The 26,000-nt window shown below is 43.8% G+C and overlaps 1 protein-coding gene and 1 long non-coding RNA gene across 8 annotated transcripts in view; one reads left to right on the top strand and one right to left on the bottom strand.

Moving 5' to 3' along the window:
* TMEM86A (transmembrane protein 86A) overlaps positions 1-24,397 on the bottom strand; it is a 45,329-nt gene extending 20,932 nt beyond the window's left edge. For all 7 annotated transcript variants that reach the window (XM_080999834.1, XM_080999830.1, XM_080999833.1 and 4 more), the window contains exon 1: positions 24,246-24,397. In XM_080999834.1, coding sequence (XP_080855960.1) covers positions 24,246-24,266 — 21 coding nt within the window. In that variant the 5' untranslated portion in view covers positions 24,267-24,397. The remainder of the gene's footprint in view (positions 1-24,245) is intronic.
* A 55-nt stretch (positions 24,398-24,452) lies between these two features.
* LOC308474150 lies at positions 24,453-25,266 on the top strand. Its single transcript, XR_013984529.1, has 2 exons — positions 24,453-24,525; positions 24,725-25,266. It is a non-coding gene; the product is annotated as an uncharacterized lncRNA (long non-coding RNA).
* The last annotated feature ends 734 nt before the right edge of the window (positions 25,267-26,000 follow it).

Here is a 26,000-nt window from a genome sequence, read left to right as displayed (position 1 = left end):
GCAATGTCTCATTGGCACAAGATCCAGTTCAGAGACAATGGCCTCAGTTCCCATGTCACTCTATGGTTTTTTAAATGTGTTAGTAGGATGGAGTTAACGGTTTGTCCACAGACAGCTTTCTGGGTCATGTGGCCAGGATGACTGAACCGCTTCTGGCACAACGGAACACCGTGACAGAAACCAGAGCACATGGAAATGTCATTTACCTGCCTGCTGCAGCGGTACCTATCTACTTTATCTACTGGCATTGGCATGCTTTCGAACTGCTAGGTTGGCAGGAGCTGGGACAGAGCAACGGGAGCTCACCCCATCGCAGGGATTCGAACTGCTGACCTTCTGATCGGCAAGCCCAAGAGGCTCAGTGGTTTAGACCACAGTGCCACCTGCACCCCACTATTCAGAAGGATACTACCTCTGACAATGGAGGCAGAGCACCGGCCAGCAGCCACGGATAGCCTTATTCTCCATAAATTTGTCTAATCCTCTTCTAAACCATCCAAGTTGTTGCCATTACTGCTTCCTGTGAGTACAAATTCCACAGTTTAACTAGGCCCTGTGTGAATAAATATTCCTTTTGTCTGTTCTGACTCTTCAGACATTCAGCTTCATCAGATATCCCTGAGCTAAAACTTCTCTCTGCCCACTTTCTCAATAATATGCATGCATAACGTTACACACTTCACTGCTCTTCTGTAAACCTTGAATTCCCTCCCCTCCCCCCCCCCGCAAGCATGCCTTGGCCTCTCTCTTGTTTCTTAATGGCCCCATTTTGGCTGCAAAATCCCAGCGGCACTCACCATCAAAGTTTGCTGTTAGAAGGAGGAATACAGTGGTACCTCTGGTTGCGAACGGGATCCGTTCCAGAGGCCTGTTTGCAACATGAATAGAACACAACCCGCAGTGGCGTGTCTACGCACGCGCGGGTCGCGATTTGCCGCGTCTGCGCATGTGCGAGCGGCGAAACCCGGAAGTAACCCTTTCCGGTACTTCCGGGTCACTGCAGGACACAACCTGAAAAAACGTATCATGAAGCAAACGTAACATGAGGTATGACTGTACTCCTCTCCAAAGAGCAATGTGTAACATCCTCCCTTTAACTTCTCTGTCACTGAGAACAAGGACAGACATCAAAACTTGCAGAGGATTTGATAATCTGAGGTAACTTTCCCCAGAACAACATTGCCAAAAGACGGGTGGGTTTTTTGGTTGTTGTTTTTTTAATGTCCGGTTGGACTGTGTACAAATTTCATTTGAAGTCTTCCAGTCAGTTAGGTGAGGTCACAAGTCATCCGTCCCTTACCTCCGAGATCTGTTCGTGCTCACAGCCTACAACTAGCTCTATGATTACCTCCTGGTTCTGCGAAAATAAAAGACTTTTGCAACAGTTCAAAGCCTCCCTCCTCAGCTGACTGGAGCGGCAGAGTTGGCAGCCAGTAAGGCTTGACTTTTTAAAGAGCAAACAATGGTCATTTGCCAGAAGAATATAATTAAACCCTTGGCAATTGGCCTTGAGATTCTGGACTTGAATGTATTAGTGCTTTAGTTTATTTGGCACTGGCCGGGGAGGGTGGCGGGGGGGGGCTGGTACTGCAGTGGAGGTGCAGAGAAAGGGAAAGGGAATTAATCAAAGTAGCATTAAAAAGGGGTGGCTGCCTATCAAAGGGAGAGAGAAATTCCTTTGTAGCTGTGCACTGCAGTAAGTCTTTGCACCCAGATGCTTTAATGAAAAGACTATTGAAAAAATATTATGAAGCAGGGTATTATTTAAATAGCTGGATATCATTATTAGAGGATTCTGCGGTTTAAAGAGGCACTTGTTTAGAAAAGGTGGGAGCTTTTATTGCTCTCAGAATTTAGTCCCTATGGAGGACTAGGAGATACGGTAACTGATCTATCAGTAGTGATGCAATGGGTGGGATGCAGCCACCCCACCCCTAGTCCCAGGATTGCTGCTGCTTATCTGAGTGAGGCTGTGGCAGAGCAGTAGTGAGACTGACATTGGCTCCCAGTACGTTTCTGAGCACAATTCAAAGTGTTGGTGCTGACCTTTAAAGCCCTAAATGGCCTCGGCCCAGTATATCTGAAGGAGCATCTCTACCCGCATCGTTCAGCCCGGACACTGAGGTCCAGCTCTAAGGGCCTTCTGGCGGTTCCCTTCCTGTGAGAAGTGAGGCTACAGGGAACCAGGCAGAGGGCCTTCTTGGTAGTGGCTCCCACCCTGTGGAATGCCCTCCCATCAGATGCCAAGGAAATAAACAACTATCTGACTTTTAGAAGACATCTGACATCCCTGTTTAGGGATGTTTTTAATGACTGATGTTTTATCGTGTTTTTAATATGGGCAGGGTATAAATAATATAAATAATATATTATTATTATTATTATTATTATTATTATTATTATTATGTCAGCACTGCTGTTAATGCAATCTGTGTAAAACTGGTGAGCTGGATACTGCCTTAACTGCATGATGCTATCTACTCAGAAATAAGTTCAATGAGATTTATTTCCAGGTAAGTCACTATAAAGCAAATACGAACTGTGCAAAATCATGAACACAATTAACTGTCAACGCTATTATCCAAAATCTCCAGCATTTTCCTACTAAGAATGGTCATTGTCTGTCATAAGAAGGAAGAGAAAATTCTAATGCTGTAACACAGAACCTGCTATAACCTACTCATTAGCAAGTTGTGCAGGTTAAGGATATCCCTGCAACGAGCCTTATTTTTTTATATATTGCTGTATAGCGGCAACAACCAAATGCTGTCCCTGTCTAGCTGTCCATCTGGATTCTAAAAAAAGATTTGCATTGATTGAGGAAACTGCTTAAAATGCAGGAAAGATCATGACCACAATTGCAGAGGACCTTTATGCAACAATAAAGGCAGATTTCAACTCATCATACAACTTAGATATAATTAGGAACAACGGAGAAATTTGATGTTGTTTGCATTTTAATGAGAAACTACCCAATTTACACTTTGCGAACCAAGAGACAAATCAAAACACAACCATCCTTCAAAGTTTGCAGGCCTCCTAATTTCACAATGAAGTTTTCCAAACAGAAAATGTGTTCAAAACTGTGTATGTTAGGGGATTTGTGCATAAAAAGTGAAAATAACACAAAATTTTAGGGGAAATTGCTTGCAAAAATGTATATATAAGAAGAAATTAGAATAAATACTAATCAATTTTTATGAGTTTTTAGCATTGTTGTTTTTATTTTTTAAAAAGCAAATTGCTGCAGAACTGCATTAAGACTTGAAAAAAATAGAAACTGGGGGGAAACCCAAACTGACTGATTCATCTATCCCTACATATCATCTCAAAATATTTAACAACCCAGATAACAAAATTATGCCCTGCCACTTGTTTAGTCACTATGTCATAGATGCAACTACGGATGGATGGGCTTCAGGTGTTGCTTAGCTTGAATTAGCATTAAAAGCCTGATTTCATGGCTGGTGATGATGTAGGAAGCAACATGAAAAGAGACAAAAACCTAACTCATTCTCTTCCTGAGATCCAATTTCCCTGCACTAAATGTGGGCATGTTCTAGTTATTAATCTGATCATGTACTGTTATGCAAGCAAAAGTGTTTCTCACAGGAAGTTAATCACACCAGTGAGATATGAACAGGATGAGGGATAAAGGCCTTTGCTGCCTAGCATTCCTTAGGGCATCATCAGGATGGAAGATAATATGGTATCAACATAACTATATCTGCACTTAGCAATACCTTTTGAAATTATTATGAGGCAAGGAGAGTACCATAACAAGTTAGCATACTATCATTTGTACAATCTGTTCTGCTCAAACCCAGCCCTACCAATTAAGCAAGCCAAGTAGGGTAGACTGTTTTGCACTGCCAAAAAAGAGGGTTTGCATCACCCAAAAACAAGACAAAAGAGGGCGCTAATTTGTATGAAGTTTGCAGATGGGCAGGGTACAAATAATAAATTGTTGTTGTTGTTGTTGTTGTTGTTGTAATTTTGGGCATGCTTTTAGACATGTAGGGAAAATAGCATAATTAAATTAAATTAAATTAAATGTAGAAATAATTAGCATAATTAAACACACCTCACCATGGCATGGAAGGCACTACCAGGATATTTGTGTGGAAGCTCAGTCTGCTGACTGAGTGCTGCCAGATGTTGATGGGCAACAAACACCACTATTGCCTCATTACGTGAAGCATCTTTTGAACACCACAACACACACGTAAAGTGTAAAGTAACATAACATGATATGTAATAAAACTGTAATTTTAATCATCATATCAAAAAGCACAGTTCCTGATGGCAACATAGCATATCTTCTATATGTATTGGTATCGTAACGTTCAAGGATTGTCAAGTCCAAAGATTACAGTGCACAGTTCCTGTTGGCAATGCCATTTCAGGCTGATATCTTCCTTCTGCATCGTCCTACATCTTAAATGTGCAACAAGCGAAACTACCTTCTGCATCGTCCTATGTCTGAAAGTGTGACAAACAAACTAATTAGTAACAAAAGGCAGCTAATGGTAGAATAGTTCTCAGGATACACCCTTGTGTACAACTGTGCATTGTAGTCTTTGGACTTGACAATCCTTGGACTTTACAATACCAATACATATAGAAGATATGATATGTTGCCATCAGGAACTGTGCTTTTTGGTATGATGATTAAAATCACAGTTTTATTACATATCATGTTATGTTACTTTGCAGCTAGTTACGTGTGTGTTGTGTTCAAAAGCTGTTGATGGGCAGCTTCAAGGCCCTCCATCTTGTTTTTTTATGGTTCCTTATCTTTGAAACTTTTATATGCCTGTTGTTTTAGTCCATGGAGTTTTCTTGGCAGGGATACTGGAGTGGCTTGCCAGTTCCTGCTCCAGGTGGATCACATTTAGTCAAAGCGTGCTGGAGGAGATTCTTGAGAGTCCCATGGACTGCAAGAAGATCAAACCTATCCATTCTTAAGGAATTCAGTCCTGAGTGCTCATTGGAAAGACAGATCCTGAAGCTGAGGCTCCAATACTTTGGCCACCTCATGAGAAGAGAAGAATCCCTGGAAAAGACCCTGATGTTGGGAAAGATTGAGGGCACAAGGAGAAAGGGACGACAGAGGACGAGAAGGTTGGACAGTGTTCTCGAAGCTACCAACATGAGTTTGACCAAACTGCGGGAGGCAGTGGAAGACAGGAGTGCCTGGCGCGCTCTGGTCCATGGGGTCACGAAGAGTTGGACACAACTAAATGACTAAACAACAAATCTTTGAAACAGACTGAGCAGTTAGCCCTTCAAATAGAGGACTGTCCTCCGTAAAGTAGGGCACACACCATCACCTCAAAGCTGAGGTGGCCCATCAACAGCAGCTTGTTCATTATTTACCACAACATTATTACCGTATTTTTCGCACCATAACACTCACTTTTTTCCTCCTAGAAAGTAAGGGGAAATGTCTGTGCGTGTTATGGAGCGAATCCCTACGGATGGCGGGGGGATCTGCTGCAGTCGTGAGCAGAGGATCCATGGTTCCCCTTCCTTCCCTCCTCCATGGCTCGCTTTGAAACAGCAAAGCGGGAGAAGAGCCGCTGAGTGAGGAGGAGAGAGAGACAGAGAGCCTGCTTGCTTTAAAGGAGCAAAGCGGGAGAGGAGAGGAGAGGAGCCGCTTACACGAGTGTAAGCGGCTCCTGTCCGGTTGGCTCCTTTAAAGCAAGCAGGCTCTCTGTCCCTCTCTCCTCCCCACTCGCTAAATAACAGCAAAGATTTTTCAAGCAGGCTCTCTGTCTCTCTCTCCTCCCCACTCGCTAAATAGCAGCAACGTTTTTTCAAGCAGGCTCTCTGTCTCTGTCTCTTCCCCACTCGCTAAATAGCAGCAACGTTTTTTCAAGCAGGCTCTCTGTCTCTCTCTCCTCCCCACTCCTCTTATAAGAGCCTTCTCCTCTTATACCCCTCTTCTGCATTATTAACAGCATCCTTCTCCACCCACCCCACGCATGTTCCTTGTCCCTTGAGTGCTTTTCCTTCCCACTTAAAACATGGTTACAAAGCACGGATCCACACGGATCCTCAGGATTTTTGCACTGGGTCACCCCAAATTCACCATCAGATCACATAGCATGTCCATGGCTACAGCTTGCACCAAAAAAATCACGCACCCACTGTTGCCTGGGGCCACAGTGGTGCAAAAACGTAGTTACAAAGCACGGATCCACATGGATCCTCAGGATTTTTGCATTGGGCTACCCCAAACTCACCGTCAGATCACATGTCTGTGGCCACAGCATGAACCACAAAAATCATACATCCACTGTTTCGTTTAGAATATTTTTTTTCTTGTTTTCCTCCTCTAAAAACTATGTGCGTGTTATGGTTGGGAGCGTGTTATAGAGCGAAAAATACGGTATATCTTTGTCACATTTTGATTTTCTGCCCCAGGCACCAAAACTTATTGAGCCACCTCCGGTGTCCTTTTCCCCAGAAAACCAAGCTAGCACAGAAAAGTTCTAATGTGAAAGGAAGACTCTGGGACTGAGACCTAATGAAGACTTTCAAGCTTCACAGCACATATTCTCCAGAGACGGTTCATTATTTATATCACAATCTCCTGTGAAAAGAACACAGATTGTACATTACCAAAGGAAAAAAAGGAAAAGGCACTGTTTTATCAGGTTTCATGACATTCTAAATTTTGCCTTGCTGAGACTAGCAGGCTGAAGGAATGGGTAATGAGATACAGAGATTCAAGGCCGCAGCTTCAATTAGTCTGATATTGAACTTTTGTGGTGGGGAGCAACCGGAGGGGTAATGAGGTGGAGGACCAATATGATCTCTATGCCCTTGAAGAGCACAGGCCATGTCAAAACCGCAATATATATCAGCTTGACTGTTTCTTGCACCAGTGCATAATATGACACATGATCAAATTTGGCATCCAAAGAATGTCAGAGTTGCCATTAAGTTATGCCTAAAGCCAAATTAAAGCAGAATGGTGCTGCGGGGGCAGCTCAGGAGTAACAGCAGGCAGTGGTGTGATAAGGCCTCTGCAGAAAGCTCTGACTCAGCCTTTGAACAAGCTCTGACACCAAGAGGTGTCGGTCTTAAAATATATGTAACAAATAGATATATTTAACAGTGCATTGGCAATCCTTGCGTGAAGGGTTCATTGGCAGACTTTATGCCAAACTGAATAACGCAGAAGACGGGCTGAATAGAAGCACAACTTTTTTGGCACAGTATATTATATAAATATAGTCAGCTGGATACAAAAACACCCTGAGTATAGCATCTCTCGGAACTACAGCTAAAAATTCAAGAACATTTTGCACTGGATGAGCAGGAAAATGAGTTGTGGAAAAGTGACCATCATTCTTGTCTGTGTGGAGATACCAGGACTGTGTACAGACCATTATTATTATAGAGAAGGGATAACCAATGCACAGAGGCAGTGCATCCCGTTTCACCGCCTAAGGCACAATGGAAAGTGCCGCCTTTGCCTGCCCTGCCACTCCTGCTGCTGGTGCCATACCTGCTACTGCCAACACCGCTTTCCACTCCCCCTGCTGCCTCTACCATGGGCAAAGAAGCAGCGGCAGTATCAGCGACAATTTCAGGCAAGAACTCACCCAATTTGGGTGAGATCTCACCCAAATCGCATGAGATCTCTCATGCTTGAGCAATTTGGGGCACAATTTCAACCAATACCAGCACCCCTTCTGCAGAGGTGTCGGGGTGCCCATGAAGCTGCCTTATTGGGGCCTCAAATTTGCCTACTGGATGAGCTGACTCTGCCAATGTGATGTCCTTCAGATGTTGTTGAACGACATATCCCATCGGTTCCAGCCAGCTACATGCCCTTCATGAAACAGCAGCAGCTCTATGAGAAAACCGGCTCTGCAGGAAAACCAGAAAGGTGAAGCGGCAAATTCAATATTAAAGGGAACATGTTGGTTGTTCCTCCTCCAACTACTTTCATTAGGCCAAAACACAGGTTGCTTATATCTGTGGGTCATTTTCCTCACAACAGAATGGTTGACCTAGTAAATATGACTTTAAATAATTTCATTAAGCAAAATGATCCACAGCCTTCAGTTTACGGGGTGTAGAAACATGTACCAATTATCTTATTAACCTGCCTACACACTGCGAACATAAAAACAACCACCTCCTTAATCTCCTTGTGTCCCTGGGTTTCGTATCACACTCTGGAGCATCAACAACTGGGCTGAGAAATGTTTTGGGGAAGAGCTACTTATGCAACAAGGGTACCAGCTTTGGCCTTTGCATAATTTTCTTCTACCTGTCTGTGAAGTAGAGAGGCAAGTGAGGGCTTGATAATTGGGTGGGTTCAACTGCTGGGTCAAGACCCACTAGTAGGATGAGGCCTGATCCAAGTTGAGTTGCAAAAGCACCACCACCACCACACAAATGTGTGTTAAACAATTAAGAAATGGGTCCCCAGGTGCACATTTGGGTTAAAAGTGGATCCTGGGTCTGAAGAGGTTGAAGGTACCTACCCTGTATAATGGTGTCCACACCATATAAAGTGTTAGTGAGACAAATGATTCCTTGAGTTGTTAAAAAGAAGAGGTTGTCCTCAAACTTCCTTATTCTCTCTCACATATCTCTTGATCAACTCTTACATCATGAAACTCCAAGACGCCTGGAATTAATTAGTGGTAGATAAATCAGACACCTATTTCCTTGAACATGATACAGCTAACCCAAGAAAAATGTCTTGTGAGCTGATCACTCCATCCTGATGCACTCTTCTTAATAGGTCAGCTGCCAGATCTGTCACAGCAGGTCCTAGCTGATCAAGATGAGAAATTAGTCCAGCAACAAATTATCCACTTCACTAGCCACAGCCTAGTCTGTCCCAGATTCATTCCCAAACATCACATCCCCTCTCAAATTTCAGTAACAGTGAACCCTTAGTCATGGGTTGTGTTGGATGGTTTTTGAATGCTCATTGTCACAGAGTATGCACCTTGATCCTTTGCAAATATTATGTCCTCCAAGAAGTCCCAAATACACATGAGAAGTGCTTCCATTTGCACACTGCTGATCAGGAGTTCTCCTCCTATCACGCATCACACGCTACTCTAGAAGATCTCCTGAAATTCAAAAGCACTTTTGTCCAGAAATATGGAGGTCTAGAGAAAACCCTGATTCTGGCTTATTATTATTAAGAACATAGTGTTCTACAGGCTATTGGTAACAGAAACCAGCACCTTGCCCCCAAACCTCTTGCCCTCTAAATTTTGATGAGGGAGAAGGGCAACAAGGTGGGAGGAGGGAGGACAACAAGGGACAGATGTGAAGCAAAAGCAATCCCGTGTGTTATTTCAGCTGGAGATCAGGAGTGACTCCAGACAGACAGCTTCCTATATGGTAAAGATGCCAAAATTCACCAGGCATGAGAATGATCAGTAAAGAACATTTACACCATATGGGTAGTAATACAGATAAGTGAGCAACCATACCTTACCACACAATAAAACTGCTTGTGTACATTCACCGGAGGAGTGAAGGTTAACATCAGGATCAATGGGGGTTTCCAAGGTGATCTAGGATAGCCATCATTAACAGACTGCAAATTGATTTTTGTTTCCGATAGCTCCAGCATGCATGAAAACTGCATAAGACCATAAAAACTAAAAATAGCAACCCTACTCTGCTGCAAACAGGAAATGATGGTTCTGTTTAAGATTCCAGCCAGGCTCCTTTCCCTTGGAGAAGACACGAGTCTATTATCTCTGGGAATTGCCTGGAGGGGCTTCTGCAAACCTGCTCAAATAGCTCTTTCAGAGCACTGTTACAGGCCAAATGAAAAGTGCTATAGAAATTTATCTAATAAATAAACTCTCTAGCCATGTGTACACTTGTCAACAAGCAAAAATTAGTAATGACCAAGGCTTCAGTCCTTGGAGAAGACATGAGTCTATTATCTCTGCAAATTGCCAGGAGGGACTTCTACGGAATTCAGCAGAAGTCAGATCTAAGTAAACATTAACACTCCACTGAAAACAGAGAGGATTCAGTTTGGGAAATTCAGAGGATTCAGAGAGGAACCCATCTTTTGGCAATGGGTTCAATGGGACTTAGCTAAGGTGACTTCCTCCCAGTGGATTGAAGCATTTCAGTACAAACAAACAAATGAACAATTTTATTATTTGTATGCCGCCCATTTGACTGTGTTGTGCCAACCACACTAGGATGCTTCCTACAAATATAAAAGCATGATAAAACATAAATAAATAATAAATAAAAATAAAACATAATGGAGTAATAAATGCATTAATTGTTGCCCTTGACATCATTTTGCGTGTTATGCTACTAGAACACATAAAGTAGCATGAGTTCTTATGCCAGCCTGCATGCATTCTCAGTTTCCCTTCCACTATGCTCAGTGCCAGCAGATGGGCACTGCTAGAAGTCCTCAAGGGCTCAAAAAGGCCCCTCACCAGAATGACCCAGCCAAACCCCAAGTCATTACCCTTCCCACTGTCTTAGCAGAGGGTAGGTGCAGATGTTGTTTTTGAATGAGAGCAAAACTCAACTCTTATCCATGGTGGCTCCCCAGTATTGTAATTTGCCCAAAATGCAATGTGACTACTTATAAATCAGTAACACCTAGCCTACAGATCTATGCCCATGACTAAACGGCTGTCTGGAGACTCACCAGGTAGGATGGTGAGTAGTGTTATGGTGATTGCAGTTGAAAAAAAAATTAAAATAGGGTATCATCGTGGCTATTGGGGACATGGGTGCTGGGCCCACTGACAGCCCTACGCTGAGGGCTGCCGGAAGGTTGGTGATATCCTTGCTTTTCTCCAGTTTGACCCACCATGCTATTTGTTTCCTAAATATAGATTTGTACTGAGGGTCATTGCTCCTTGGCATCTTGATCCTCAGTTTTTAATCCACAAAGCAGAAATAGTTAACTACTCGCTAGCAGCAGCGTTGTGAGAATGAATTAGCAAGCACATTTGGGATTCAAATCCTCCTATTCAGCTCTAATATGCTCAGTAATAACTTCACACTAGAAGAGTATGACAGACATTTTTGGCATGGATGATATTCTCACAACACTCCCATAGGAAATACAGCCTAGGAGCCAAAGGAAAGAGATATTGGAGTCAAGGTGAATAGTTCAACATGGTGGCTAGCTCAGTGAAAACCTTGGTGGTGTGTGTGAAAACGGCTGACTTTGAGGAACACAGGATGGGGTGGAAATTGTTGCCTCCCTATACCCCTACTTCTGAATAAACTTGTGCATGACTGCGCTGTAGCTAACCCAGTGTTCCTACTTCAGCTACCTACTTTGATGTCGTGAAACGTCTCACATTCTCCTCAAAATGGTTCTGCAGACCCCAGCCAAGGAGGTGGGCTCCTAGACATTACAGAGGAACATTTCAGTGACGGCCCTGCATTTTCCAGTGATGTTTAGTTGTATCTTCAGTGGTGAGAAAAAGCATGAGTCAGAGACACTCTCTATGCACCATAGCTGGGTCCTGGCATCAGACTATGCCCTTGCCAGTATCTGCTTATTCTCCATGTTCAGAGCAAGCAGCAGCTAAAATAAACGCATGACCCTCACATGCTCCATGTTCCAGATATGGAACTGAGACCACAGGGACTCGGTAAAGATTAAACCCAGAAAGATGGAGAAGGGAAACTATAGCAGAAAAGAAAATGGAACGCTGAAAAGATAACCAGGTGAAACATTCCTTCTGCCTTTCCACATTCATAAGGAAAACACAGGGTAATGAATTCATTTAGGCTCTGATACATTCTTCCAAGAAAATGTCAGAGTTTAATGATACAGGAAGCTGAAAGAAAAAGACTATGGAGTACTTTATCTGATTGTGTTTTTCAGTTTAGGAAGTTCCCAGTCGCTCTCCCTCCTGCCCTGTGCTATGTTATTTATTCTCTCCCCTTCCCTTCATGCTCACAAAAGCACAGCAAAAGCAAACAGAATGTTTCAGCTGCAAGGCTACATCGCTCCCAACCATATAGCAATGACGTTCCCATAAAAGATTTACAAGGCACTTCCAAGGATACTTCCTTGATTGCTTAACTCCTATGAGGAAGGGGAACTCAGGACTTAGCCATCTGCTTAAAAAACTTACAGTTATTGTTTATGGAGAAAATGTTTGTTTGGGGAGAGGGAATTTCCCAATACTATATCTTTCAAGACATAAGCAATGAAGAAAAGAAAAGGAATATCGTGTCTCTTGTATTTTCATCTCAATGCTGGATAAGTTTGCATCATCTGGCAGGTGTTTCTTCTTCAAAAGAACCATCAGTTATGGACCACCACCAATCTCCAAGGTGACTCGTAGCAAGCAAGGTGGACAAAAACGCAGTCATCATGCCTACTTCCCCCAGGCCATTTACAGTCTTCTTTTATGTCATTTATTATTTCAATTCATATTCTGCCCTTCTTCATTTCCCCTATCCCAGAGTGAGGCACAGAGTAAAAAACCGAAGCAACCTCATAAAATGATCTGCAGCAATTAAAGCCATCATGAAAACATCATGCAACAGGATAGTGCTACTATTTCAACCCATTGCATTCCAGTGTTTTCCATGTTTCCCATCCATTACTGCTATATTCATCCCTGATTTTACTTAAAAATAAAGTTGTAGTGCCAGCTTTCCCAGGATGGACTGAAGGTTATCCTTGCAACTGCCCTTTTAATTAGACGTTTCCCCTCTGTCCAGTTCTTTTGAAGTAGGTTCTGCTTCTTAGATTATTCCCTCCTAAATTGATTTCTTCCTCTTCACTCTCCTGACCAAGGCATTCAGTCAGTTCTTGTCCTCTGCTTTGGGTGACTTTAATTACTGGTTTCTTCTTTGGAGTCAATGCAGTGGTTAATTTGTTTTATTTCTAATTTATATTTAATTGTTTCAAAATGTAAGGTGTTAAACAGTTTCCTTAGGGAATTTATTTTATTTTATTGGGGGGAAATCTTATCCAGTTGAAACTTTTTATTAGAATTAGAAACCAAAAACAGAGCCATGGGTTTGGTTTGGTTTTTATAAAAGCAGCTTCAGGAAGGAAAAATCTGAAGCAGAAAGGCAGCAGGATTAGGTAGCTTAACCGCCATGGGGTTCAGTGTTAGCAAAGTCACTTAAATAATACAGAAGAAGTCCAAAGAAAAAAGAAATCCTTGTAATACTTTACTGAAGAAACAGAACAAAATGGTATATAGTGGTACCTCTGGTTACAAACTTAATTCGTTCTGGAGGTCCGTTCTCAACCCGAAACTGCTCGTAAAATGAGATGCACTTTTGCTAATGGCACCTCCTGCTAATGCCGGCACGTGACTTCCACTCGCATCCCGGGGCAAAGGTCGCAACCGGGAGCATCTACTTCTGGGTTAGCGGAGCTCGTAACCCACAGCGTTCACAAGGGGGATGGTACGTAACATGAGGTTCCACTGTATCATGGGGGGGGGGAGATAAACAAAGAGCTTTTGTTTTTCTTACTTTAGTCCTTGTACATAGTAGGGAGACATACAACCAAGCATACAGAGGAAAAACTTCCTCAAAACTACACAGCCAACCAGAGCATGTGCTAGCTCAATGAACATCATGTCACTCTGCCAGGTTACTAAGCAAGTCCTCCACCACCACCCTCTTGGTTAGTTGTCTTACCGATTGTTACTTATTCTGTTAGACAGGTTTGTTAAAGTGAGGTTTTCAAGTAGAGTTTATATACTATTAGTGAGATATAAGAATTATATATCAGAATTAACCCTGAAGTCATACACTGAATGATCTTCCAATATTATAAGCATGTGTTTGAGATCACTTAGAACCCAACTGCTCCACTACTCCAAATTATCTCCTCTCAAAATTGTTTTCCTTTAAAATTAAAATAACACCAAAAGTGCTGGGGCTCTAATATATAGTTGCACAGGATACACAGTTAGCATGCAAAACCTGAATGACTCCAAGAACCCTTAAGATGTTATAGGGTTCCAAGACTATGGTTGACCTGTATCACAAATATCTCTTGTGTCAATTAACTTATAACATACTTTCTACTTTGGTCAATTTCAGGAAGAAAAACAAAGTTATGTGATTCTGACAAGGGCAATGATGGCTCATCTGCGCTTAAGCAGTTTTGCAGAGCCAAATTAGGTGTGACACAGAAGAGCCATGATTAAGATTTCCTGTGAGCTTGCTTTGTTTGTTTTCTTACTAAATTGCAAACCCATGTGGCTGCTTTGAGGATCAGCAAAGTAGCACTCTCTGGGAGAGGAAGTTTAACCTTTATTTCCCTTGTCCCCTTCCCCAGCCTAAGGCTATGTGCACACTATAACACACATTTGAAGTGCATTCTCTCCCCCAGAATTCAGGGCACTGCCGTTTGTTAACCAGGGCTGGCCCAAGACATTTTGGCACCTGAGGCAAACCACAAAATGGCACTCCCGGAGGAAGGAGTGAAGATCACCAGGAACAAGGGGTGGGGGATAAATATCTACATCAGGATCTGCCCTGTGGGTCCTGCCATCCAAAGCCTCAGCTTGCCTCATGGGTGGGCCGGCCCAATTGTTAAGGATCGCTGGGAGTTGTAACTCTGTGAGGGGTAAACTACATTACCCAGAATTCTCTGAGGGGAAGAATGTGCACTTGAATGTGCTTTAATGATTTAGTGTGTAAACAGCCTTAGCAACAGCATGAAGCCGCCATTAGTTCTGCTGAGGCGGGGAAGGTACAAATGCCATAGCTCTCTCCCCCTAGATCAGCACATGTTTTATATGTGCAAGATCCCGGGCTCCACAACCTTGGGTGCTCCAGGTGGAGGGGCTCAGATAGCAGGAGCCAGTGTGGTGTAGTGGTTAGTGTGTCAGACTAGGACCCGGGAGACCAGGGTTCAAATCCCCCCTCAGTCATGAAACTCACTGGATGACCTTAAGCCAGCCACTGCCTACCCTACCTCTCAGGTTTGTTGTGAGGATGAAATGGGGGAGGAAGAGAACCATGTATGCCATCACCTTGAGCTCCTTGGAGAAGGTGGGATGTAAAGGAAATAGAATAAATTAAATTGAATAAGGCTGGGGAAGATCTCTGCCTGAAACCACCGAGAGCTGCTGTGGGTTGGAGTAGCTGGGAGTAAAAAAACCAACATTTTTGGCCTTGATGAATGGCTTATGTTCTCACTCAACTCCCTTTACTTAGGGACATCATGTACATGTTCCCATATTCTTCAGAGTATTTTTTCCCTCTTAAGAACCATGGGAGAAGCAGTGTGCTTTGTAACAGGTAGATAAGCATCATAAGATGGCCTAAACAAGATCACACCTCCTTTCTCAGGCCAACAAACTAGCCATTCCTGTGTGCCAACTATTCTACCACCTTTAGCCATGGAATAACAGGTAGGAATGCCAGCTCTTTGGTGTCAACACACTGTTGCCCTACTGCAGCAGAAGCAGTGCAGCACTGATACTCTCGTTGTTCTCATGTATTTTTGCAAGCAAAAAACAAATCTGCCCTAGTTACAATCAGCTAAAGCCATGTCCCCTGAATTAGCAGCAGGACAATATGAAGGGACAGTTGTTTTCAGCAAAAGTTCCTTTCACAAAGCGGTTAGGCCAGCAGGGTAATCCCTTTTCAGTGCCACTCAGCTGGTGATGAAACCTTAAGGCAGTGCCTACTGAGAAAGGATAGAATTAAGCATCAAATATTCACTAAAAAGATGTTCTCCAGTGGCCTTTGAGTGGTGATGCCTTGCTTTCTGCTTTCTAGCAGAGGGGCCTTTTGGCAGCTTTGTTCCCAGTCTGTGTCCCAAGGAATTTCTGAAACCCTCTCTCAAAGGAAATCTACTTTCCTTCCATCTTTTTCACTGAAAGGAAATCATCTAAAAAGCAAGCAGCATAATGCACCAAAAACAGATATGGATTTAGTGTCAACACCAATAAAGGCTAGTTGATGGTTTTGAAATCTCTGGGTAGTAATCAATGCCTGATACTTGCAGGGTGCTATGACACCAGAACTCCTCTCACATTTCATCTTCTGTTTGTCACTCAGTGGCCACATTTGCACATCACATTAAACCTTCGGTCAAATTAACTGTGGTTAAATGTGAATTTGCAGTATTCTGGTGCATTCTGAAATTGAGGGTGCTTTGCTCCTGCCTCGATGCTGAAGCACTGCTGGGAAACACAGAATCATAGAATTGTGGAGATGGAGGGTCCCCAAAGGGGCATCTAGTACAACCCAATGCAGTGGTCTGGCACCGTGTGATATCTGAACCCGGCTCATTATTTCTTTCCCACAACAAATCATGAGAAGCAAGTCAAGAACAAGGCTTGGTTACTCTTCAGGGTTTGCTTGCAGAGAAACCAGCCCAAATCCCTCCCCCCCCCCCCCCGGGAAGGAAAGGTATGGAGACAAATTACAGTATCTGTTTGCGCTTTAACCTGCACAACTGCCAGAAATAGCCTGCAGATTTTTGTAGCATAAATGAGTTTGGATTTGATATCCCGCTTTATCACTACCCGAAGGAGTCTCAAAGCGGCTAACATTCTCCTTTCCCTTCCTCTGTGAGGTGAGTGGGGCTGAGAGACTTCAAAGAAGTGTGACTGGCCCAAGGTACTCAGCAGCTGCATGTGGAGGAGCGGAGACGCGAACCCGGTTCCCCAGATTACGAGTCTACCGCTCCTAACCACACCACCACACTGGCTCTCGAGCTAATGAGAGCAGGGATAGGGAACCTGTGGTCTTCCAGATGTTGTCTGACTCCCAACTTCTATCCATCCCAGCTGACATAGTCACTGGTGAGGGATGATGGGGGCTGCAGGTCAACAACATTCAGAGTGCCTTGGGTTCTCCATCCCAGCTATAAACAGTTAGAAAGAATATATAGGTTACACTGCAGGATGTATCTTTAGTTATTAATGCCAGGGAGCAATGATCCACATATCCTTCAATTTTGACCAAGTATAGCACAGAAGTTATTAGACTCCATGCTAATCTAATCCTATTTGTAACTGCTATTGCAACAAACCACATGCTTAACAGTGCAATCCAACGCATGCTGACTCAGAAGTATTGAGTCCAGTGGGACTTATTCCTAAGTAGGTATGTAGGATGAGTGGGATGAGTCTCATGACTGGAATGTAGAAATTGAGGAGTATACAACCTGCTCAAAAGGAATAGACCAAACAGGAAGAGAAGAGGAGTAGCATTATATGTAAAGAATGTGTACACTTGTGAAGAGATCTATGACCCAGAGCATGGAAGGCAGATTTGAGAGTATATAGGCAAAAATTGTAGGAGAGGGAACGGATTCCGTTCTGCTTCCAAGGTACGACTGTACATGCAAAGAGGACCTAGGGGTCTTAGTAGACCACAAGCTTAAAATGAGTCAACAGTGTGATGAAGCAACACAAAAAAATCTAATGCTACTCTAGGCTGCATCAACAGAGATTTATTGTCCAGAGCAAGTGAAGAAATAGTACCGCTCTATTCTGCCTGGACTCCTGTGTTCTGGGTGCCACAATTTAAGATGGAGATTGACAAGCTAGAACATGTGCAAAAGAGAGTGATCAATATGATAATGGGTCTGGAAACTGTGCCTTACAAAAAACAGTTCAGGGAGTTGGATATGTTTAGCCTGGGAAAGAGAAGACTGAGAGGAGATATTACAGCCATCTTCAAACAGCTAAAGGTTTGTCACATGGAAAGAGGGAGCAAGCTTGTTTTCTCTTGCTCCAGAGGGGAGAACCAGAACCAGTGGATTCTAGTTAAAGGAGGTTCCAACTAAACATGAGGAAGAACTTTCTGTTGGTAAGAGCTGTTTTGTCAGTAGAACAGACTCCCTTGGAAGTTAGACTGATTCCTTGGGGGGGGGGTAAGCAGAGGTTGGATGGCCATCTGTCATGGATGCTTTAGCTGAGATTCATGCGTTGCAGGGGGCTGGACTAGATGACCCTTGGGATCCCTTCCAATTCTACAACTCTATGATGCTATGAATAGAATTGCTTCTGGAAAAATCTCTCCCATTGAAATTAGTGGAAATTTAAAGTGTTTAGCTTTCCTGCATTATTAGAAGAATTAAAGCATATGTTATTAAAGGATAAATAAAGCAAATTACATAAATATGCATAAACATCTTATTTTTACAAAATGCAATTCTTCTAATAGCAGAATTGGGCATTTCAAATGCACTGCTAGTCATAAACAGCACAGCCTACGATAATAATAGCCTTTCATGTTGTTGTTTTAAAAAATACTATAAAGGTACATTCACATCAATTGTTTAATTAACAAGCATGGTGATTTAGGCTCCAAACCCTGCAGTGCTGCTGAAAGCTCTGACTGGCTCCTCTAGCCTCTCATGAAAGGAGATACTCCGAGCCAGAAGAATCAGTCTAAGATCTGACTGCAGCATTTAGCGTACAGGGAACCCTACCTAGCGTCTGCTGGGAAAGAAGGGAACTGTCAGCTTATTGAGAATTAGAGAACACGGAGAACTGAAACTACAGACTCCAAATGTGCAAACACACACACACACTTCATTTTAAATAAAATAAAGCTAACTCTTCTCAAAGGACCTTGAAGCTTACTACTTCCTCAGGCGTTTTCTGAAACTCCTGCATTAGATCAAAGGTTTCCATTAAGTGTGCAGCAGAATAGGTGGGAAGGCATGCACATCTCTGAACTTTCTCTTACAATGTAGGAACCCATCAGACAAAGGTTTCTATGATCCTCTGAATGAACAAAATCTGTTTCATTTGTATGGAGAATCCAGATGCCGCTGATGACAAACTCTTGCATTCCAGTACTTTCCATGCTATGTGCATTTTTCCGGACTCAACTTGTGAATATTTCCACAGGGCAGGCACCACTACCAAGAAGGCCCTCTGCCTGGTTCCCTGCAACCTCACTTCTCGCAGTGAGGGAACCACCAGAAGGCCCTCAGCGCTGGACCTCAGTGTTTGGGCTGAACGATGGGGGTGGAGACGCTCCTTCAGGTATACTGGACCGAGGCCATTTAGGGCTTTAAAGGTCAGCACCAACTGTGCTCGGAAACATACTGGGAGCCAATGTAGTTCTTTCAGGATCAGTGTTATATGGTCTCAGCAGCCACTCCCAGTCACCAGTTTAGCTACCACATTCTGGATTAATTGTAGTTTCCAGGCCACCTTCAAAGGTAGCCCCAATGTAGAGTGCATTGCAGTAGTCCATGTGGGAGATAACCAGAGCATGCACCACTCTGGTGAGACAGACTGGTAGGTAGGGTCTCAGCCTGTGTACTAGATGGAGCTGGTAGACAGCTGCCCTGGACACAGAATTGACCTCCAGAATGACTCCCAGGCTGTGCACCTGGTCCTTCAGGGGCACAGTTACCAAATTCAGGACCAGGGAGTCCTCCACACCAGCCCGCCCCCTGTCCCCCAAAAACAGTACTTCTGTCTTGCCAGGATTCAACCTCAATCTGTTAGCTGCCATCCATCCTCCAACCGCCTCCAGACACTCACACATAAACTCAACAAGAAAATTACATCCATAAAACAAACACAATGTATATCACAAATCAGCATGGCTGGATCATCTCTCAGGGAAAGCCAAGCTTAACAGGTGAGTTTTAAGCAGGTATCTAAATGTCAATGGTGTAGGTACCTGCCTGGTGTCAGGAAGGACAGGTGCCAGCACACTAAAGCCCAAGGTCTGAGATATAAAGAACTATGGCAGGATACAGCACTATCAAGAGTATTTTTATACTATAAAAATAGTATCTCTCCCAAGACTCAAAGTGTGGAAGCAACCCCGGTATTCATAAAATGGTACAAGGTCTATCTATCCTTTTTCAAAGTGCCAGAGGTAAGTCCCATTACATTTCAAAGTATCTTAGTTTGGCTAGATTCTTCCAGGAGGCTTTTCTAAAAAGTTATTTTAACTATCTACTGTCCCTAGAGATATTTGGGGTACTGAGCACAGTTTTCAGACACCTAATAAAAATGAACGATTAAATAAGCCTTCAAGGGCTTTTGGACATTACACTTGCCAAATCTGTTTTACCAGAAGATATGCAGTGCAGTCCTCTGTATGCTTTATTCAAAAATAAGTCATACTTTTATGCTCAGCGATGCCAGCTCTATAGCTAGTAAATGTCTTTGTGGTCTAAAAGTTGGTCAGTAAAAGGAGCAAGAGATCTAACAGAAGAAAAAATTAGGGAGAAGAATAGATACCTAAGACGGCCACAAAAATCTACCTGCAAAAAACTCCAGTTCCAGCCTACATAAGTCATGTTCAGAGAATAGAATGTTTTATAACCAGGTGTTTCATGTCCAGAGGAAAAGAGAAAAAAGAATTCAAGCTGCTTCAGGCAGGTGAAAGTTCAAATAGAGATAATCTGTACCTTTCCTTTATCAGACAGTATTTTTTTTGGCACAATCTTCTATTGGTTCTAAAAGAAGATTGGCAATGAGGTAAAGGCACAGAAAAGGCTTTTCAGGCTCACAAGGGCCAAATCTTGGCCTGAAGCTTCACTAGTAAAATAGGCTGCATTTCACTTCATTCCCACATTAAAAAGCATCACCGTGTATTCAGTTAAAGAAAAAGTATTATCTCCTTCCAATACACAGACGAAATAGAGGGCATTAAACTAACTTGTAATTGACAGGCTAAGAAGGATCTGGTTAGGGTTCCCAATTTTCGTAATACAGGACGGGTGCTGTCTATTTATCTTTCCATTTAAAACAAACCCAATTAAAGGGGCCAGTCAGCTGTCTGTCTGGCCCATGATTTTCATAATACAGCACTGGTTTTGGCAGTGCTGAATGGGGGGGGGGGAACGTTAAAGTATGAGCTATGTATGTGCTTCAGTTTGTACAACAACAAAAGTTCATTTAAGGACCGCAATACCACTAGGACTACCTCTCCACATATGAACAGACCCAGACCCTGTGATCATCATCTGAGGCCTTTCCTCGTGTCCCTCCTTCACAAGGCATCTGGAGGGTGGCAACATGAGAACAGGCCTTTTCTGCAGCGGCTCCTCATTTGTGAAATGCTCTCCCCAGAGAGTCTCGCCTGGTGCCTTCATTACATATATTTAGGCAACAGGCAAAAATGTTTCTCTATAACCAGGCCTTTGGCTGATTAATATTTGTGGCCTATTAAATGTGTTTTGGGGGAGGGGGAGTCATTGGTTAGTTTTTGTTTTATTATGTATTTTGTGTTCTCATTTTGTATTTTTATATTGTGAACTGCCCTGAGATATTTGGACAAAGGGCAGCATAATAAATAAATAAATTGCCTTATCTGTATCTTTTCAATTTTAGTATATGTGCTGCCGAAGTGAGCAAAACAAGCCTTATAATTAAGGCAAACACCTGTTCAGCTTTTCCTTGAAATATTCCAGTGAAGGAAACACCAAATTGTGCTTAAAATGTTTACTTATTTGTTACACTATCCCAACAGTAAAAAGACTTTCCTAATTTTCAAAATCTTCCTAAATTTTAAATTTGTCACTTTTGTCCTCCTTGCATAAAATAATGCAGATGATAATCACTGAGTCTTATAATTAAATTAATCAAGGTAACATGAAAACTACATTATCTTTCAGTCTTCTTACCAGTACCCAAGGACAAAGAGGTAACACTTTGTTTCTTTGCAGAGATAAGTATTATCCCTGTGGAACCCCCTGCAGTAACTTCACCAGATCTCAGTCCCACACTCTTCTTTTGTGGCAAAGATCAGCCCTTGAATATATAAAGTAATAAAAAGAAAGTCTCTTTTCACATGCGGAGAACATTTCCCTGCTGACCTCCAAACCACTCATCTGGAATTAAAGAGCATCAAGATCAGAAAGTGAGGCACGTAACTTTGAAGAAGGTATTAATCACAATTTTATTTCATTCCTATCCCGTTTTTCCTCCAAGAACCTCAAGGAAGTGTACATGGCTCTCCTGCTCTCATTTTATCCTCAGGGCAACCCTGTGAGGTAGGCTGGTCTGAAGGGCAGTGACTGGCCCAATATCAAGCCAGTGAACTTTGTGGCTGAGCAGGGAATTGACCCCTGGTCTCCCAAGGCCCAACACTCTAGCTCAGCCTTTCTCAACCTTGCGCTCCCAGATGTTGTTGGACTACTATGTCCATCATTCCCCTGCTGGTCATGGATGATGGGAGTTGTAGTCCCACAACATCTGGTGATCCAGGGTTGGGAAAGTCTGCTCTCGCCACTACAGCACACATCTTCAAATGCCCAATGAGTGAAGTCACTACAATACCTGTTTTAATTTCATTTGGAATGAAACGCCTGTTGTATTGCGGTTAGGTAAAGGTAAAGGGACCCCTGACCATTAGGTCCAGTCGCGGACGACTCTGGGGTTGCGGCGCTCATCTCACTTTATTGGCCAAGGGAGCCGGCGTACATCTTCCAGGTCATGTGGCCAGCATGACTAAGCCACTTCTGGTGAACCAGAGCAGCACATGGAAACGCCGTTTACCTTCCCGCCGGAGCGGTACCTATTTATCTACTTGCACTTTGACATGCTTTTGAACTGCTAGGTGGGCAGGAGCTGGGACCGAGCAACGGGAGCTCACCCCATCGCAGGGATTCGAACCACCGACCTTCTGATCGGCAAGTCCTAGGCTCTGTGGTTTAACCCACAGCGCCACCCACGTCCTGTATTGCGGTTAGGACAGACAAACTAGATAGATGCATGCAGAAGGCCCCAGGTAAGGCTGGGAGAGGCTCTTGCCTGAGACCTTGGAGAGATGCTGGTGGTCAGTGTAGGAAATACTGCTCTTGATGCTTCCTATGTTCCTACATAGGATCAGGGTTTTTTCAGCTGGAACTCAATGGAACTCTGCTCTAGGTGGGTACCATGGGCGTAGCCAGGGTTTTTTTGGGGGGGCAGAACCTCAGTTTGCTATATATTTTTATTGATTTTTATTGATTCGAGGGGAGCAGCTGCCCCCCCCCTTGGCTACACACATGGTGGGCACTATTGCCATTATAAGAGAACAAGGGAGGCGTTCATGGTGAGCTCCGGCACCTTTTTTCCTAGAATAATAGCGCTGCAAAGGATTATCCTATTTTATCCTCACAACAGCTCTGTGTACTAGAAATCCAGTAAGCATCATGGGTAGCAATAGATTTGAACCCAGGTCCCCTGTGTCCTAGAATGCTTTTGACTACATCACTCTGCTTCAGCAATCTATCTATCAATCGGTCCTAGCTGCGTTCATTTCAGATTAAAATATACATATGTAGAGAGTGAAAGAGAGAGAGAGATTTAGATATACCTATAGATCTGCCTATTTTTATTTTATTTTCAAAACATCTTCAGCAGTCTAAATGGCATTCGGACAAAGATGTTTATTAGCTGCGGAGTGGGCAGGGGGCGGGGAGAAGCAAAAATAAAGCTTGCTGATTTCTCTGCACTGTTGTTTCTCGATCCCAGAGGGCACCCACGGATCAGAAATCCGTAATGGGAATGGCACATGCCTTACACACGCGCATATATATATGGGCCATGTAAGCACACACAGGCAGGCAGATTGGCAGCATGGTGCCATCCTCCAGCAATTCCGGAGCAAAGCGAGTTGGGGGGGGCGGCGAGGGGGGGCGCCAGAGAAAGGGGGAGGTGAACTGGAATCCCTCCCACCCGCAATCTTCTCCATCAATCAGACGGTGCCTTGCCGGCAAGCCCCAAGGAGCGAAATCAACAAAGTCACGCTTCCTAGTCACATGCCCAATGTTTTCATCCTATTGACTTTTGGCAGGGTTTCCTCCTCTTCCCCACGCCCCCACACCGCTTGCTATGTAAAGCAACGACCGATCCGGTCGTGATGTCTCTCTTCCCCCTTTCCAATCTCTACCCCCCCCCCCTTCTTCCACCGCCATCACAGCCACATTTTGCTACCAGCAAAGGAGGGAGGCGGGAGGAGAGAGTAAAACAGAAAAAGGGCAATGAGATGGAAGTACTACGGGGTGGCGGGGGACTACTCTAGTAGCCGGCACAGATGATGGGGACAGGATTCCCAGCGTAGATCAGATGCTCTCTGACAGCGGCTACCTGTCCAAATAAAAACCCTGCAGCGATTGTGAAGTCGTCAGCGGCGAATCTGCAGGGCTCGCTTCCCGAGGCAGCAATTATTGCAATCTTGACACTTGATTTTATACTTGCTGGTGTGTGTGTGTGTGCGCGCGCGCGCGCGCGTCGTTCCCCTTTGCTCTCCCCACCCGCCTTGCAGTTACTAAAAAGCTGGCTGTTGGAACTCACCACTGTCACCGGCGACACCATATTTGCTGAGGAGGCTTCTCCCGCAATCCTTCCTTCGCCTTTGTTTATAAAGCTGGATCTGACTCCGGGGTGCCCAGAGCTTCCCCTTTAAATAGGACCCGGACTGTATCTATTTCTCTCAGTGCAGATTGTTTTCTCGGTTCTTTTTTAGAACGCAGTGACGTCACAATAGCTGGAGCGAATGCGCGGAGAGAAGGGAGCTGGGGGCGGCACCTCAGCGTGCGCGTTCCCTCCCCTCCTCCGGAGAGATAACTTGCTGGTGAGCAGACCCCGGGCAGGGGGCTGTCCCTATGTGAAACCCTCTCTCTCTCTCTCTCTCTCTCTCTCTCTCTCTCTCTCTCTCTCTCTCTCACACACACACACACACACACACACACACACACACACACACACACCCCCCCCCCGCAAAATCGACTTTCTTTTTCACTGGCTCCAAATTTCTCCCATCGTCCCTTCAGCGGCAGTGTATGTCCTAAATTTATCCAAAGTTGGCGAGTACCATGACAAAATCAGCAACAGATCAAGCAAGTGACAGGCTGTGGGGAAGAAAAGTCAATATACGAGTTTGGAAAATGCAACAGCCACTGAGGTCTGATCCACGAGTGAGGGTCACGATGGAACGGCGCCTATCTGTATGCTGTTTAGTACGTATCCGTACTAAATCCTAGCATAAACTTGGGGGCAGAGAGAGAATAATATTTTGTCTCCCCATCTTTTTTTCCCAACTCAGCATGTTTACTCACGCTCCTCTGAGATCGAGGAGCTCGCGCCCAAATTAAATTTCAGAAAGTTACAATTGCACATTTCCCCTGACAATTTCCATAATCTACTAATTGTTTGCTTCTTATGCTTTCACCTGACCCAGTACTGGAAATACATTTAGGAATGGTGCAACATGTCACATAGCAAGTGCTGTATTAAAACTGTAACCTTATGCATGCCTTCTGAAGAGTTTGTCCTATTGAACTCAGAATTGCTTCCAATAAATCATAATCATACATCTGCTATGGTCCTGTGCTGAGTTGTAGTATCCAGATTGTTCTAGGTGTGCATAGCTATCTGCTTTGTTTGCTTTGTTTGCATTCATCTTCTGATATGAATTCATATCTGGCATCTTCAAGACTCACAGATTCATTGTGGCATTAGGTTTCAGCAACTCTGTTGTGATTGATATCTCTAAGTTTCTGGCATTGGTTACAACAGAGGGTGCTTCCAGGTGGAGGTTTATTGTGAAATCAGTGCTGCTCAGGCACACAAGTTTTTTGCACTGCCAGCATCAGAAGGCCATCTTTTACTTTTTTTACATTTCATACAGATTTCCTCTTACTCTGGAAAATTAGCTAAGTAATAACCCTTTATACATCCACAGTTATTAGTTTGTTGAAGCTCATTGACACATTTTTGCAGGGTGGTGGTGACCTTTTGATGGGCAGTACCTAGCGACATTATCCCTACTTCCATTCATGGGCGTAGCCAGGATTTTTTTGCGGGGGGGCAGGCCTTTTGTTGGGAGGGCAGGTCTTTTGTTCGGTGGTGGCAGAACCTCAGTTAGCTATGTATTTTTATTTATTTTTATTGATGGGGGGGCCACTGCCCCCCTGCCCCCCCCTTGGCTATGCCCATGCATCCATTTATTCCTCACCTGAACACAACTTAGCTATTGTGCTTCTGGCAACCCAAACAACATGAGTCTGCCTATTCCCACCAAATGTCATATGCTGAAGGCACACCAGT

Source organism: Podarcis pityusensis (assembly GCF_964106645.2).
Source record: "Podarcis pityusensis genome assembly, chromosome: 1".
Lineage (NCBI taxonomy): Eukaryota > Metazoa > Chordata > Lepidosauria > Squamata > Lacertidae > Podarcis > Podarcis pityusensis.
Note: the sequence above shows the minus strand (reverse complement) of the source record. Positions and strands in the feature narration are given on the sequence as shown.